The 15,557-nt window shown below is 40.5% G+C and overlaps 1 protein-coding gene across 1 annotated transcript; it reads left to right on the forward strand.

Annotated features, from left to right (window-relative positions):
• Positions 1-5,730: 5,730 nt before the first annotated feature.
• On the forward strand, positions 5,731-15,223 carry LOC124129040. The gene is made up of 9 exons (XM_046492508.2): positions 5,731-5,966; positions 10,151-10,261; positions 10,651-10,872; positions 11,247-11,433; positions 11,873-11,988; positions 12,321-12,477; positions 13,120-13,224; positions 14,245-14,283; positions 15,117-15,223. Coding segments are annotated over exons 1-9 (1,122 nt in total). The 5' UTR covers positions 5,731-5,782; the 3' UTR covers positions 15,118-15,223.
• Positions 15,224-15,557: the final 334 nt, after the last annotated feature.

Raw genomic sequence — 15,557 nt, forward strand, 5'->3', positions numbered from 1 at the left:
CTCGTGTACACTCATCCAATCTCATGACCCTCATCCCTCTTCGTGGACACTAATCCCACCTCGTGAAAACTCATCCCTCTTCACGGAAACTAATCCCACCTCGTGGACACTAATCCCACCTCGTGGTCACTAATCCCACCTCGTGGACACTAATCCCACCTTGTAGACACTTATGCTTTCTTATGACCCGTATTTCACCTCTTGGAGTCTCATCCTACTCCGTGGCCACTCATACCACCTCGTGGACACTCATCCCACCTCGTGGTCAGTAATCCCACCTCATGGACACTCATCCCACCCCATGGCCTTCATCCCATCTCGTTGACACATACCCAACCGCAGGGAAGAGTGGCGAACGTTGTGGACACTTATCCCACCTCGTGGACACTAATCCCAACTCGTGGACACTCATCCCACCTCATAGCCCTCATCCCACCTCGTGGCCACTCATTCCACCTCATGGCACTCATCCCAACTCGTTGACACTGATTCGACCACGTGGACACTCATCCTTCCCCGTGGCCACACATCTCACCTCGTGGACACTCAGCCCACCTCGTGGCAATTTATCCTACCTCATGGTCACTCATTCCACCTCGGGTACCTTTTGTAAGGCCTCTTGTGTACCCCGCCATGCTATTGCTGAAACATTATTGTTTTTAACCGCGTTAAACCAGCCCATTCACTTATTCACCCATTCCTGAAGTAGAAATCCCCTGCGTTCAGATAGACTTTCATCTTGTAACTGAAGATGATTCATTGTCCGACATTCACAAAACTGTAAATATTTGACAGCTTTGGTTCAAAGGATTATTGCATTTAATAAATTGTGAACATTTTACAATTCTTGAATAATAAGTTAGTTTCTAGTCATACAAAATGAAGCCCACGTGTTCCATAGAGAAATCTGCCAGCTGTGATCAGACACAGGTCGCCACGACCCTCTCCCCAGACCCAGCTGTACAACATATGCTGACTTTAACGTCACATCAATAAATTTCAATTTCAGAATACACCCTGCTGGGCCAAAAAAGTATACACCTACGTTTAATGATGGCTAAAACTGTACTAAACACGACATGCTCTCCCCCTCTCTCCCCTCCCCCCCTCCCCCCTCCCCCCTCTCACTCTCCCCTCTCTCTCTCTTTCTCTACTGAAGTGAGCTAGACCTGGGTGAGGTACAGATAAAGGCCACTAATATGAAATACTGACGTCAGATAGACCTGGATAAGGTATAGGTATAGCTCATTGATATGAAATACTGACGTGAGATAGACCTGGGTAAGGCACAGATATGACCTGGGTAAGGCACAGAGATAGAGCTGGGTAAGGCACAGATATTACCTGGGTAAGGCACAGAGATAGAGCAGGGTAAGGCACAGAGATAGAGCTGGGTAAGGCACAGGTATAGCTCACTGATAACAAATACTGACGTGAGATAGACCTAGTTAAGGTACAGGTACAGCTCACTGATATGAAATACTGACGTAAGACAGACCTGGGTAAGGTACAGGCATAGCTCGCTGATAAGAAATACTGACGAGAGATAGACCTTGGTAAGGCACAGATATAGCCAACTGATATGAAATACCGACGTTAGATAGACCTGGGTAAGGTAAAGGTATAGCCAACTGAGTGAGTGAGTGAGTGAGTTGGGTTTTAGCAATATTCCAGCATTATCACGGCGGGGGGACACCAGAAATGGGCTTCACATATTGTACCCATGTCGGGAATCGAACCCGGATCTTCGGCGTGACGAGCGAACGCTTTAACCACAAGGCTACCCGACCGCCCCTTATAGCCAACTGATATGAAATACTGACGTTCGATAGACCTGGGTAAGGTACAGGTATACCCCACAGATATGACATACTGACGACAGGTAGACCAGGGTAAGGTACAAGTATAACTCATTGATATGAAATACTGACGTGAGATAGACCTGGGTAAGGTACAGGTATAACCCACTAATATGAAATACTGACGTGAGATAGACATGGGTAGGGTAGAGGCATAGCTCAATGATATGAAATACTGACGTCAGGTAGACCTGGGTAAAGTACAAGTATAGGTCATTGATATGAAATACTGACGTGAGATAGACCTGGGTAAGGTACAGGTATAGCTCATTGATATGAAATACTGATGTGAGATAGACCTGGGTAAGGTACAGGTATAACTGACTGATATGAAATACAAACGTGATATATACCTGGGTAAGGTACAGGTATAGCTCATTGATATGAAATACTGACGTGAGATAGACCTGGGTAAGGTACAGGTATAACTGACTGATATGAAATACAAACGTGATATATACCTGGGTAAGGTACAGGTATAGCTCATTGATATGAAATACTGACGTGAGATAGACCTGGGTAGGATACAGGTATAGCTCAATGATATGAAATATTGACCTGAGATAGACCTTAGTAAAGTATAGGTATAACTAACTGATATGAAATACTGACGTGAGATAGACCTCGGTAAGGTTCAAGTATAGCTCATTGATATGGAATATTGACGTGGGATAGACCTTGGTAAGGTAGAGATATAACTGACTGATATGAAATACTGACGTGAGATAGACGTGGGTAGGGTACAGGTATAACTAACTGATATGAAATACTGACGTGAGATAGACCTGGGTAAGGTACAGATAAAGACCAGTCATATGAAATACTGACGTGAGATAGATCTGGATAAGGTATAGGTATAGCTCATTGATATGAAATACTGACGTGAGATAGACCTGGGTAAGGTACAGGCATAGCTCACTGATATGAAATATTGACGTCAGATAGCCCTGGGTAAGGTACAGTTATAACTGACTGATATGAAATACTGAAGTGATATATACCTGGGTAAGGTACAGGTAAAGACCACTAATTTGAAATACTGACGTGAGATAGACCTGGGTAAGGTACAGATGAAGACCAGTAATATGAAATACTGACGTGAGATAGATCTGGATAAGGTATAGGTATAGCTCAATGATATGAAATACTGACGTGAGATAGACCTGGGTAAGGTACGAGCATAACTCACTGATTTGAAATATTGACTTGAGATAGACCTGGGTAAGGTATAGGTAAAACAAACTGATATGAAATACTGACGTCAGATAGACCTGGGTAAGGTTCAAGTATAGCTCATTGATATGGAATGTTGACGTGAGATAAACCTTGGTAAGGTACAGGTATAGATCACTAATATGAAATACTGACTTCAGATAGACCTGGGTAAGATACAGGTTTAGCTCACTAATATGAAATACTGACGTGAGATAGACCTGGATAAGGTATAGGTATAACTGACTGATATGAAATACTGACGTCAGATAGACCTGGGTAAGGTACAGATATAACTGACTGATATGAAATACTGACGTGAGATAGACGTGGGTAAGGTACAGGTATAACTGACTGACATGAAATACTTACGTGATATATACCTGGGTAAGGTATAGGTATAGCTCATTCATACGAAATAATGACGTGGATAGACCTGGGTAAGGTATAGGTATAACTGACTGATATGAAATACTGACGTGAGATAGACCTGGGTAAGGTACAGGTATAACTGACTGATATGAAGTACTGACGTCAGATAGACCTGGGTAAGGTACAGTTATAACTGACTGATATGAAATGCTGAAGTGATATATACCTGGGTAAGGTTCAGGTATAGGCCACTAATATGAAATACTGACGTGCGCTAGACCTGGGTAAGGTACAGATAAAGGCCAGTAATATGAAATACTGACGTGAGATAGACCTTGATAAGGTATAGGTATAGCTTATTGATATGAAATACTGACGTGAGATAGACCTGGGTAAGGTACAGGCATAGCTCACTGATTTGAAATATTGACCTGAGATAGACCTGGGTAAGGTATAGGTGAAAAAACTGATATGAAATACTGACGTGAGATAGACCTGGGTAAGGTACAGGCATAGCCCACTGATATGAAATACTGACATGAGATAGACCTGGGTAAGGGACAGGTATAGCTCACTGATATGAAATACTGTGTGAGATAGACCTAAGTAAGGTATAAATACAACTGACTGATATGAAATACTGACGTGAGATAGACCTGGGTAAGGTACAGGTATTGCTCATTGATATGGAATATTGACGTGAGATAGACCTGGGTAAGGTACAGATATAACTGACTGATATGAAATACTGACGTGAGATAGACCTTGGTAAGGTACAGGTATAGCTCATTCTAAGAAATACTGACGTGGATAGACCTGGGTAAGGTACAGGTATAACTAACTGATATGAAATACTGACTTGAGATAGACCTGGGTAAGGTAGAGGTATAGCTCATTTATATGAAATACTGACGTGGATAGACCTGGGTAAGGTACAGGTATAACTGACTGATATGAAGTACTGACTTGAGATAGACCTGGGTAAGGTACAGTTATAACTGACTGATATGAAATGCTGAAGTGATATATACCTGGGTAAGGTTCAGGTATAGGCCACTAATATGAAATACTGACGTGCGCTAGACCTGGGTAAGGTACAGATAAAGGCCAGTAATATGAAATACTGACGTGAGATAGACCTTGATAAGGTATAGGTATAGCTCATTGATATGAAATACTGACGTGAGATAGACCTGGGTAAGGTACAGGCATAGCTCACTGATTTGAAATATTGACCTGAGATAGACCTGGGTAAGGTATAGGTAAAAAAAACTGATATGAAATACTGACGTGAGATAGACCTGGGTAAGGTACAGGCATAGCCCACTGATATGAAATACTGACATGAGATAGACCTGGGTAAGGGACAGGTATAGCTCACTGATATGAAATACTGTGTGAGATAGACCTAAGCAAGGTATAAATACAACTGACTGATATGAAATACTGACGTGAGATAGACCTGGGTAAGGTACAAGTATAGCTCATTAATATGGAATATTGACGTGAGATAGACCTGGGTAAGGTACAGGTATAACTGACTGATATGAAATACTGACGTGAGATAGAACTTGGTAAGGTACAGGTATAGCTCATTCAGAAGAAATACTGACGTGGATAGACCTGGGTAAGGTAAAGGTATAACTAACTGATATGAAATACTGACTTGAGATAGACCTGGGTAAGGTAGAGGTATAGCTCATTCATATGAAATACTGACGTGGATAGACCTGGTTAAGGTACAGGTATAACTAACTGATATGAAATACTGACTTGAGATAGACCTGGGTAAGGCATAGGTATAGTGTCATCAATGAATTGTGTGAATGGTGGGTGCTGCCTGTAGAGCAGGTCATGTTTGGAGTCATCGTTGAATTGGGTGAATGGTGGGTGCTGCCTGTAGAGCAGGTCATCGATGAATTGTGAGGAATGTGGGGAATTAAAATTAAAATTCAAGACGGGACACAATTGTTAAGTTTGTTTTCATTTACAGACCGAGACCTATATCTCATCCGCTTTACAAAGGAGTGTATCATGTCCTTCAACAAATCAAAAATATATATCAAACAGGGAAAACATACTCGTAACGTTTAATGGATATCAAAGTATGAAAGCATGCAAAATCCATACGTACATGTCACATGCGCCATCTGTTTAAAAAAATAAGCAAAGGTTTGCAAAAAAAATTTTCCATAAATTAAAATCAATTACATACAACGTGGTAGAAAGTACCACGTGGGTGACAAACCTGGACATGTGACAGGTATCTACTGGTCCACGAGATTTCGAATGCCTATAATAACTCTTGAGAGTGAGGAGAAAAGACAATCGGAATCAACATGACGATGTTCGGCAACGGTCTCTTCATAGTTCTCCTGGCTGTCCTTGCGCCATCACTGGGATGTCACCCTGGACCAGATGAGCTCCCCGACAAGCTTCAGGACCTCTTGACTCAACTGAAAGAAGCGAAGGCTGATTTCCAGTGTATCTTTGATGTCACCAATGAACAGTGCCCATGTCAGAGTAAGTAAATGACATGTTAAAAAAAATCTAAACGTAAATAATTAAACTACAACAAAAGCATTACAGAATTAATCTAATCTAAACCTACAATGTGATGCTACTTGATATACGATTTCACTCCCTCATCAGATAGCTTTTCTGTAGTCCAGATATAGTTTCTAGCTTAATGCCGAGCGCCAGGCAGGCTAGAAACAAGTATCATATTTTAACGTTTTTTGGAATGACACGGCCGAGAATCGAGCCCCGGACCTACCGCTTTTCCGGGCGGACGATCTACCACTAGACCTCGAAGGCGGTCTGCATCAGATAGCTTTTCTTTTGTCCAGCTATAGTTTCTAGATTCAGGAGCACTTGTATCTCAGAATTTAATATTTACATTTCAATTCGCGTATGCGCAAAAGTGACTGTTGAACTCTTGATCTAAATACCCTAAAACAAGTAGGGGATATTAGCAATTCTACCATGACATTGATGAATGCTTGATTCTGATTGGTTAAAAAGAGGTTTCCTTTTTGCTACGGAAACCCCTTTCAAATATATTAAGCCTTTTCACAAAAAAACGTGCGTATGAATACAGAGATAGCCTACATATCGATTCATAGAAAATGGCTGCTGATCGATTCACCCCCATATGAACTGTAAAACGTATCTATATTTCTTCTAATGCACGCTGGGTCTCTAATACCAGCCAGGTTTCTAATACACGCCGAGTCAAGGACTCTCGCGAAAATTACTAGACGGCATAGCGTCAAATAGAGGAAATACGATAGTTTGATATCGGATGTTTTGAGCGTTGGCTAGGCCGCAAGCAACCCTGACTGCTTCGATGATGACACTAAAAGATTTAACGAAGGCATATCTTTTGCATACAGATGAAATGTTTATGAAACTGTAAGGGGGGAAATGTTCTATGGTGACCAGAATCAGAACAATTTAAGCTATTTCCTCATTGAAACAACCGACAATGAAAGTAAAATAAAACATTATAAAAATTGTTTGAACAAACTTTATTCATGAAAACATGTTGTTTACAAACCTTTTTGTGATCGATATTCATCGCTATCTCCGTCAACCACCATGGTAAGGATTTGGCACAAGAGGATTTGAAAGTCCATCACTTAGAAAACACTTGTCCATTCGAAAATCCACGAAAACAATGTCCCGACATCATTTAAGTCACACTTTATGAAATTCATTTCAGATCACGCACAATTAAGAAAATCAAACTCGACCCACTATGTCTGGGCCACGAATGTCTCATCCATTCACACTCTGGCTTGGAATCCATGAAATCTTGAAATTGACAGGTCACATCATGCAGATACTGTGATAGGCCCTACCTCATGTAAAAATGTCCGGCTCGTCTAGCTGCAGGATAAAACGCGGCTGTTCAGTCATACTTAGCTCCAATGGTAATCATATTGTACCAGCAGGCTCGATCATTCCCAGTAAACCTACAGGTTAATGTTGAACCACATCATAGTTCTGGTTTGTCATATTGCTTCTTTTAACAAGCAACGGAGAATGTCAACACAAGATTGTCAGCCACTGACAGCTGCGAGGTGTGAGTAACCAAGTTCGGGTGGAGAGGCATTTATTTTGATGTTATTATTGTTTACTGGGGGTAATTGCTAACTAACTAATAACACTTACACATGTTACATGTATAGTAGAACGTTAATTCAAAAAGTTTGTTGTAGAATATATTCGTTTAGCATTTTAAAACCTTTTTCTACAACCTGTCACCCCTACAATAGAAATGATGGCATGTTCGATTTACAAAGAAATAACCTCTCTCGCAACTTCCAAGAATTGACAGTCAGTCCCCAGTGTACAACAGTGTACAATAAGTGGGTAGAAATTAAAACATCTGTCTTTGGACTAAGTTTGGAGTGTTTTTGGTCAACTTCTTTTGAAAAGCAATGTGTATTGAACACTTATTTTAAACTACTCACGACTATGGTGTTTTTAATCTTGAACTTTAGTAATAATTGTTACATATATAACTACCTGTGACCACTTTTTGGAATGTTCTAAGATTGCGGACCTGTGGGCTTGTGTTGTTACGCGTTGCAAGAGAGCGCCGTTTTCAAAGCGTTGTTGCCGTCATGGTAGAATAGAGATAATCCTACTGTGTTTTGAAATTCGATGTAGTCCCATTGTAGAATAGATACCTCTTTATTATAATTTGAAATAATAATAATAATAATAATAATAATAATAATAATAATAATAATAATAATAATAATAATAATAATGATAATTTAAAGTGCTCGGTTCAAAATTAAAATAAAGAGGTATCTATTCTACAGTGGGACTTCATCAAATTTCAAAACACAGTAGGTTTATCTCCTTAGTAACAGCTGATTACAGAAATACAAAGAGGTATCGAGTGATGAGTGATGGCAATGCATGGAAAAGGAAACGGAAGGATTAGGCATAATATGACAATCAAGAGAACATGTTGGCGGTGTATTTCTAAGGGTGAAAACAACACGATGACAGTGGTGTGTAGTCATTTAAGGCGACAAAACCCTATCTATAATCATATGAGGTGTCCGTATGAATAGTGATGACACCAGGTGTTCGCGAAAAGGTGCCCGTATCCTGCTCCACCGATGGCCCCCGTCACAAACACATGCAAAAACATGCCATGATGTGGTACAAGTCAAAATTGCAAGAGTCCTATGACAGTTTAGGAGGAAGCGCATGCTCGATCGTACCTCAAAAGTAGTGAAATAGAGACAACAAAGGTTGGAGCTACTGGAATATTGCTTGACATAAAGGGATAGTTGACAATTGGAATATTTAAGTCATCCTTCTTTTCTCTCACTCTGAATCATAATGCATAGATCTTTAATATGAAACAGATTGGATGTTTTAACTGGTTCAGGTGGATAAGTCAATGGAAGAGAATTGTCTATTTAACTGTATGCTTCTTGTTTGCTATTCTATTACCTGTTGTTGTCAATGTTAATGTGCTGCTTATCGCAGCATGTCATGCATTTGTACCTCTAATCACCTGGTTATCTACAGTAAACTATGTTTTTAACGAACACGCTTATAAGCTGACCGATATAAGGAACCGTCCTTTTTGTTATATATACGCTATATATATGCTTACAACGAACTACGGTTATTACGAACTAAAATTAGTGAGTTCGTTATAACAGTAGTTTATGTATATATCGAAACGTCGCTCTATGCAATAAACGAGAAGTCGTTATGTATAAAGTACATTTTCCTCTTCTTTGAGAAGCATTAAGAAGTTGGAGAAGTAGGTAAGGATAGGTATATAGATGAACAACTTCTTTATTACAATTAGGAGCGACGTTTCACTTGCTTGATAACGGTGTTAGAACCTACATCGAAACGCCGCTCCTAATTGTAATAAAAAAGCTGTTCATCAATTTATCCTTACTTACATTTTTCTCACTTACTCAACCATTTCTAGAATGCCTTTATCAAAGGGAAGATATACGTTGTTTAGAGTCTGCTTGCCATGTCATAACGTTAGGAGTGAGTGAGTATGGTTTTACGCCGCTTTTAGCAATTTTAGCAATATTGCAGCAATATCATGGCGGGGGACACTAGAAATGGGCTTCACAAAAAAAGTACTCACGTCGAACCCCGGGTAAGCTCCCAGAATCTACTCGACCTTCAGAGTATACACGGGTAGATTTAGGGGGCTCCCAGAAACTACCCCACCTTCAGAGTATACCCGGGTAGATTCAGGGGGCTCCTGCCATCAGTAAATTCTGGCAGTGTTGAGGATCACAGAGTGAATTTCGAAGCCTTAAACCACTGAGACACCTGTGTTATATCTTAAACGATTCAAGACTTATACTTTACTCCATCTTTAGTTTGTAATATTTCATCAACATTATGAGGTTCATTCGGTGTGATGTCACAAAGAAACATAATTATTTAAGACCATTGTGGAACCAATATGCCATTGCACATAAGAGAAGCACTGGACTTTTACAGAGAACGTGATGACATCTAACTTAATTAAAGCTGAACTCTTTACAATTGTAGATGTTTCCATACCTACAGGTGTGTTTAAGTTCCAAGTTCCAATACATGTACGGCTGATCACAGCATTGTATCGTCAATAAACCGGGACAAACACAAAGTGATGGTTTTAAATCAATAACGACAGTTGATGTATAATTCTGTTTTAGCTCCAGGGGATTGCTTTGAAAGTGATCTCGAAGCCCTCAACAGCACACTTTGCGAGCTTATCAACGATCTCACAGCATTGATCGAGGATCAACCAATGGATTGCCCTCCACGTAAGTAGGTTGATGCTGATCTTCTGCAACTCATGCTTGTCGACTAATGAATTGTCGACAAGGCTCGCTGATTTGGTTGATGCTTGTCATCGTATCCCAATTGCGTAGGTCAATGCTCATGAAGTCAATCCCTGGATTATCTGATCCATAATTGATTGTTTACAGACCACCGTAATATAGCTGGAACATTGCTGTGAGCGGCGTTAAGCAACAAACAAACAAAAACATTTCTGAATGACCGAGCCAGACCTCTGGTATGGAATCTGCTTGCAATATGTTATAGTGTCCATTACACTACTCTCCTTCAAAAGGATTTGCCATATGATTGGGAAAAATAAAAACACTTATCAATACTTCCCAATCACAAGATTTACGCTGATGTTTTACAGTGGAAGGATGTGCCGCACTTGTTGGTGGATGCAATTGGGAGCACATTGATGTGGTTGACCCAGTTGGGACGATCCTGCCCAGTATAGAAACGAATTATAATGTCAGCGGTTTTACAGTTTGTGGAGACAATGAAACATATTACTACATCTACTACATCTATTGTTCGCCTCCCACGGTGAAGGAGCTGTGCCTTCCTCTGGGGACGGAAACCGTAAAATTGGGTAAGTCGTTACACCCTCAATACCTAGTTAAGTTCCTGACAGGACAACAGAAACGTCAAAAATCAAACACTAAGAGGTTAAACCATAATGCGGAAACCAATCAAACATATTCACAATATTTTCATTCTGGATGGTTAAATCTTCTTATTATAGCGGTACGTGTATACAGGAAATGATCCTAACAATCTCCCTTGAAGGGAACAGATAGCAGGAATCAAATATAAATTTGTACATGTATGAACCTGAAATCATATTGCAATCAGTGTATTTCTTTAAGAAGATAATCACTTGTAAAACAATGAATGTTGACGGCATACTTACATATTTAAACTGTAATATTGACAGAAACATTTGTTTGTCTCTTCTCTCTCTAGGGCCGGATGACAATAGTGGAAAATATACCGGCATTGCTAGCTGGGATGATAAGTTGTATGTCGCCATTGATGATTATAATGGCACGGGCGACGATGTCCTTGTGTTTCTTTATAAAAGCTGCGAAAACCAGGTGGATGTTATTGTCAATATTTCCTGTGACGCAGGGACAGTCAGAGTTTTTGACTGGTTGGTATCACAGTTTTGTTTCTGCATTTTTTAAATTACTGTTCAAAATGGTCCATTTGCCTCATTATTTAATTAAGAACTAATGTATATGCAGTGTGTGGGACAGTGAGTGAGTAATTGGTTTTAACACTTCTTTGAACACTATTCCAGTCTTATGAGGGCGTATCAGGTTAATTTGGGAGGAAGTCCCGAAGTAATGCAAGTCTCAGATGTTAATCGCTTCGATGAAACCCACGAGCACGGGGTCATAATCGGGGCGATCGGGATTCGAACCCATAATAACGAGTTTCTGGTGTGCCCAAGGGACATCCGAAGAAGCAAGTAATACTTCGAATACCTACAGAAGAAAAATAACTGACACAAAGCACAATGTTGAGTGATACGCAAATAACCAATACACCATGTTAACTGCAAGCAATCATCTTCTCTTCCCTTTTAGGCGAGTGTACTTTACCAATTGCAAGGAGATCCAGTGCGTCAACGAGACAGGTGGAGATTTGCAGACCAAACTGAAGTTTTCAATAGACATTAAATCGTTTGACGTCATTGACGAAGGTACGTATAATGGAACATACACTCCAACCTGGTCCAAAAAGGATTCTTTGATATATTGCTAATTAACGTCGTATACTAATGACATGACATCTGACACCGTGTCTGATATGCCCAAAATGAATCATTTGGTGGCAGTGGTGAAAAAAGGAATAGTTTGTTTTGTGGAAACTACCAAATACAGCGGAGACCTAAAATAATCACTTTCTTTTGAAGATAAGGGGTTAGCGGCAAATCCACGTTGAGATAACTGGAAACATCTACAAACTGTTACATGTCATTTTTTTTAAATGAAGCGGTGATTAACACAAAATTTGATTTGTTTTCTTCGACAGAAAGGATCGTGTTTATTGATGATGCTGGTGGTGTGTGGATCTACGACATTTCGACCAAATGTTTCAAGCTGCTGTACTGCATTCCGGGCAAACCATGCGGGGACGTCAAGGTCAACCGCTGTTCCTCTTTGATATACCTGGCCTACCCTGGTGTCAGGTAAGTGTACAATGTGCAATGGAAAGATCTATTTCCATTGATGACTGAATAGGTCCCCTGAAAATAAGTTGAATTTGTACTTGTGTTTTGTGCAACGCAGCGCGACCTTACTATCAAGAAAGGTACTTTATAGGGGCATTCTGCATTATGTGACTGTCTGTTTTAATTATAAATTGAATGTATAAATATCAAGACGTGAGTGAGTGAGTATGGATTTACGCCGCTTTTAGCAATATTCCAGCAATATCACGGCGGGGGACACCAGAAATGGGCTTCACAGATTGTACCCATGTCGGGAATCGAAGGCGGGTCTTGGGCGTGACGAGTAAACACTATAACCACTAGGCTACCCGACCGCCCCTCAATGGAATGAACAATTCTATATAACGTACAGCAGCAAACGAATGAATTACATATCTGGTCGGATACAGTAACCAAAAGCCTGATATGACATATCATGATACTTTTAGTTTGATCATCGAAAATAAAGCCAAATCATTCAAGTTCTCTTACAGACCATCCGACAAACTAGGATGTCTTTGTGGTTTCAACCGGTTACCAATTGAGTACCTAAGATCTGTAATGTCAAACGATGGGAAATGATTATGATGGTTGTAACAGGCATGTTTTTTCTTCTTTAAGCGAACTCGACATTTTCAACTCCACAACCTGTGAGAAGGTAGGAACGCTGCCGTACACCACGTCCGATGCCAGTGACTGTCCGTATCTCGGATTCGAACCAGCCTGGTAAGTTAAATCACAACAGAAAAATCACATATATCACAGGTAGCCAAGGAGACAAGTTAAAACATGGGACGCGGCACAACAGCTACATCACGTGTATCACAGGTAGCTTAGGGGACACGTTAAAACAAGGAACACGGCACAACAGCTACATCACGTGTATCACAGGTAGCCTAGGGGGCATGTTAAAACAAGCAACACGGCACAACAGCAACATCACATGTATCACAGGTAGCCAAGGGGACACGTTAAAACAAGGAACACGGCACAACAGCTACATCACGTGTATCACAGGTAGCCCAGCAGACATGTTAAAACAAGGAACACGGCACAACAGCAACATCACGTGTATCACAGGTAGCCCAGGAGACAGGTTTAAACATGAGACGCGGCACAACAGCAACATAGCATGTATCACAGGTAGCCTAGGGGTCAGGTTAAAACATGGAACACGGCACAACAATTGATCAGGCTTATACCATTCAGAAAGTTACAAAACCAGTTGAATATTAACCCTATGTACATCACAAAAATACAAGTAGCCATCATGGTTATGTGAACAGTTTTGTTCCAGTTCAAGGAAGATGCATTCTGTATTCTCTCTTTGAAGGCCCTCTGATTAACCTATAAATCACTTGCGGAAGCCGACCATTTTGTGAAGTATTTGTATCAGGAGCTGTTTTGATATTCGTGTTGAGATCTCTGGCTTTGTTACAGTCTTTCAAATGGCAACAAATAACATTGTGATCACCCGTGAAGATCCGGGTGAGAATTGGTCTTCAGAAACCAAAGCTTGTCGTAAGTGGCGACCTACAGGATCTGGTGGTCAGGCTCGTTGACTTAGTTAATGCCTGTCATGTATCGCATTTGCGTAGGTCCATGCTCATGATGTCGATCACTTGATTGTCCGGTCAAGACTCGATTATTTACGGACATATAGCCGGCATTTTGATGAATGAGGCGTTCAATAACAAACAAACATTTGTACAATACACATGATAAACAAGTATTTGTCTTTTTCAGCCCAACAGATGACGGCGGGGATGAGACTACTACCACATGGTTCGTGTTATTATTTAAAAGGAGAATAAGTTTTTAGGTTATTTGTTTTTTGTTTTCTAGTAGTTCCTTTAATCTTCATAGCAGATGTATTAATCAAGTGAGTATTAAGTTGTAGCACCCGCAGTAGAATCACCCAGTACAGTTGGAGAATTGGTTTTCCGCAACCCATGTTTGTCGTAAGAGGCCACTGTGCTTGTCGTAAGAGGCGACTAACAGTATCTGGTGGTCAGGCACGCTGACTTGGTTGACGCATGTCGTCGTATCCCATCAGCGTGGATCGATCGTAATCATTGGAGACTCGATTACTTACAGACCGCCGTCACGAAGCTGGGATATTGTTGAGAGCGGCGTAAAACAGCAAACAAACAAACAAACACTGAATGACCGATCTGTTTGCATAATGGTCCATTGTCGTACTTTTATATTTGGGGAACAAATATATGAAGCGTTAAACAGACAAACAATTAATTTATAGATGACAGGGTTCAAAATCAGATAAGGGACGATGGGGAAGCCTAAGGTCAAAGCGTTCTCTCTTCACGCCGAAGGCCCGTGTTCAATCCCCCACATGGGAACAATATGTGAAATCGACTTTTGGAGTCCCCCGCCATCATATTACTGGAGCCAAAGTGTTTTTTTCATGAAAATAGTTAATCTTTCTTTAACATTTTCTGAATAGAGAACACATTTGTTGCCAAAATATTATCTCGAATACACAGTTTCACGAAGGAACAGGCAGACACAAAAGTTACAGTGAAAGGGGACTAAACAGTCTGTACAGGAAGTAACCGGATAGTTATGATATTGACTTAATCATATACTTCTCATTCCAGAAGAGACCACGTCCCCCACCACTTCTGTGCTGTGAAAAGCAAGCAAGCAATAAAATGTGTAGAAGGCATTGAGTCAAATCGGTATTCAATAAACCTTTTGAACACGATTCATGTGTATTGTGATTTTTGTGTGTATGTGTGTGCCTTTGAGATAGGAGAGAGAGAGAGAGACAGAGAGAGTGAGAGTGAGAGAGAGAGAGAGAGAGAGAGAGAGGGGGGGGGGGGGCATTAAAGTATGAATCGATTGGGGAGAATATTTGGGCATTACCATGTCTTATGGGGGAGTTGATGGTAGCCACCTAAAAGTCATACATGTCTCTTATTGTAACTAAAGATAACAAAGCTACAGAACAATAGTTGATGCAGTTAGGTTATATAAGTTTGAGATAGCACTTGCTCGTTTAAGTTTTGGGCCATTTGGAGTGAAATTAAAAAACTAAC

This window comes from Haliotis rufescens, unplaced genomic scaffold (assembly GCF_023055435.1).
Source record: "Haliotis rufescens isolate VD_foot unplaced genomic scaffold, xgHalRufe1.0.p SCAF_15, whole genome shotgun sequence".
Classification (NCBI taxonomy): domain Eukaryota; kingdom Metazoa; phylum Mollusca; class Gastropoda; order Lepetellida; family Haliotidae; genus Haliotis; species Haliotis rufescens.